At 38.6% G+C, this 2500-nt stretch overlaps 1 protein-coding gene across 9 annotated transcripts in view; it reads left to right on the forward strand.

Moving 5' to 3' along the window:
• HERC2 (E3 ubiquitin-protein ligase HERC2) overlaps positions 1 to 2500 on the forward strand; it is a 48306-nt gene that overhangs the window by 43929 nt on the left and 1877 nt on the right. For all 9 annotated transcript variants that reach the window (XM_086539597.1, XM_086539596.1, XM_086539595.1 and 6 more), the window contains 6 exons: positions 176 to 288; positions 760 to 950; positions 1137 to 1300; positions 1720 to 1874; positions 2108 to 2197; positions 2307 to 2500. The exon at positions 2307 to 2500 is cut by the window's right edge and continues 1877 nt beyond it. In XM_086539597.1, coding sequence (XP_086395723.1) covers positions 176 to 288; positions 760 to 950; positions 1137 to 1300; positions 1720 to 1874; positions 2108 to 2197; positions 2307 to 2498 — 905 coding nt within the window. In that variant the 3' untranslated portion in view covers positions 2499 to 2500. The remainder of the gene's footprint in view (positions 1 to 175; positions 289 to 759; positions 951 to 1136; positions 1301 to 1719; positions 1875 to 2107; positions 2198 to 2306) is intronic.

A 2500-nucleotide genomic window follows, 5' to 3' on the forward strand; every position in this document is an offset into this window, starting at 1 on the left:
CTCATGAATCGTTCCTTGTTTTTTAATCTGTAATCAGTGTATAAAGAAAATTAGGAATTCTGATTTGGTATACTGTAAAAGAGATATGTAATAGTTAATGATATAGTGTTTCATTGACTGGTCTTTGGAATATAAGTTTTGTATTCAGTAATAACCTATAATGTTTCCTTCTTAGGAGTGTTGATGGGCATTGCCATCAGAACAGGAAGCCCACTCAGTCTCAACTTAGCAGAACCCGTCTGGAAACAACTGGCTGGGATGGCACTAACCCCAGCTGACATTACTGAGGTTTGTGATTGTAGCGCTTTTAATGTGATCATCTTAACCCATTCACGCCGGTTGACGTGATAGCACGTATTGTGGTTTTCGCGTCAGACGCCCTGGACGCGCTATGAGGGGAAGCCGCGCGCTCGGGTAGAGCGAGCGGGCAACCGAGGCTTGCGGCTTGTTTGCGGGCCCTGCGCGAGGCTTATTGCTTAGGCGTTCGAGAACCCCGAGATTGCGATGTATTGCGACCGCGCAAGCTGCGGAACCCGGTTAAGAAGGATCAGTGGAGGGATGTGTGCATAGCTACTATGTTGTTGTGTTATATGTTCCCAGATATTATTATCTTATTATATTTGGAAGCTTTTTCTTATCGATGAAAGTAGCAGATATTCTGTTTTATGGAATGTCATGTTTTAGTTTTACATGTTTTGATTGTGTGCTGTAGCTCAAGTTTTACTGTCTCACTGTAATGTTCAACAAAATAACTTTCAGGTCGATCGCCATTACGTGCCAGGGTTGATGTGCGTCCAGCAAATGGAAGGTGATGAGAAAACATTCACCAGCCTGGATTTACCATTCACCACCACTTCAGCAGCAGGCAATGAAGTCTCGCTCTCCAGTCGACACTTACGGATCACAATGTCTAACAGACATGAGTATGTTCGTCTTGCACTCAATTACAGGTGAGGTTCTTTTTTTTCTCTCTTTGTTTTGGTTCTCTTCCATTATCACTTTTCAGATTATAACTATACATTGCAAGATTAAATATTCTTATAAGATCTGCTAGTTACTGCAATTGTATGAAATATCTAATCAGTCAAATGATTCTGACCCATTTCTTCCTCTCCTCCCGTCTCTGCCATGAACAGACTTCATGAATTTGATGCACAAATAGCAGCTGTTCGTGCAGGCATAGCCAGAGTGGTACCAGTACCCCTTCTGTCTCTATTTACACCCTATGAACTTGAAACAATGGTGTGTGGCTCTCCAGACATACCCCTTAATCTTCTGAAGAGTGTCGCAACATACAAAGGTGAGTCCTGGCAGTAATTCAAATCAAAGATTTTCTTTGTCTCTTTTGTAACCTTGCAGATTTGTACCAAACTTTATATGAAAAAAAAAATTACAAAGTTGCTTGGTTACTGTTATACCAGAAATAATGGTTGGCATTGAAAATTGGAATTTTATGTCTATTTGATCTATTGTTTTTTATGATAATGGGATATGTCATTTTATTTGCAGTATAGCCAATTTTATATCTCATTACTGAATAACTATAATTAAATAGAATCTGAGGTAACAGTCATGTCTTTTTATGTTGACTTTATTTGTTAGTTTGCCAGTTTTTATAAGAGTAATAAAAAAAAAACAAAAAAAAACAGTAATATGTATTATCTGAATATGAAAATATGTAGCTTATCTCATCTTATGTCTTTTTTTTACTCACCAAAGGTGTGGAGGCAACAGCACCTCTAGTCCAATGGTTTTGGGAGGTAATGGAAGAATTCAGCACGGCTGAACGATCTCTTTTCCTTCGTTTTGTGTGGGGCAGGACACGTCTTCCTCGTACAATTGCTGACTTCCGAGGACGAGACTTTGTGTTCCAGGTAAAAATTTGGAATATTTGTTAATTCTGCATATTTTTTAAAAATTTCATATATTGTATAGATTGTGTCTCAGTCTGGCAAGCTTGAAACCAGACAGGGAATAAAAGAGTGGATTGTCCAAATCATTGAAGCTTGCAGTGAGAAAAGAAAGAGATGATTTATGTATATTGTTTGACTAAAAAAATCAATAATAATTATTCAATACCCTAACACAAATTTGTCTTCTTTTCTAGGTGTTAGATAAGTACACTCCACCTGACCATTTCCTGCCAGAGTCGTATACATGCTTTTTCCTCCTGAAAATGCCACGATATTCTTGCAAGGTTTGTGACCAAAGAAAATTTTCTTTCATCATGTGAAAGTTCTAATGATGAATATGACTGATATAAAAGCTATAATTACACGTTTAATATCCCATGACTTCCTTTTCAGGCTGTTCTTCGTGAGAAATTGAAATATGCTATTCATTTCTGCAAGAGTATTGATACAGATGACTATGCTAGAGTGGCAATGACAGGCGCTGGTGTGGAAGAAAACGGAGCTTCTGAGTCAGACACAGATGACTGGGACTCCATCGGGAGTGACGAGCCCATGGCAGATTGTGTCTCTCTCTACTCTACGTAAAG

The sequence above is a fragment of the Penaeus japonicus genome, unplaced genomic scaffold (genome assembly GCF_977035675.1).
Source record: "Penaeus japonicus unplaced genomic scaffold, GWHDUDI00000001_assembly GWHDUDI00000009, whole genome shotgun sequence".
Taxonomy (NCBI): domain Eukaryota; kingdom Metazoa; phylum Arthropoda; class Malacostraca; order Decapoda; family Penaeidae; genus Penaeus; species Penaeus japonicus.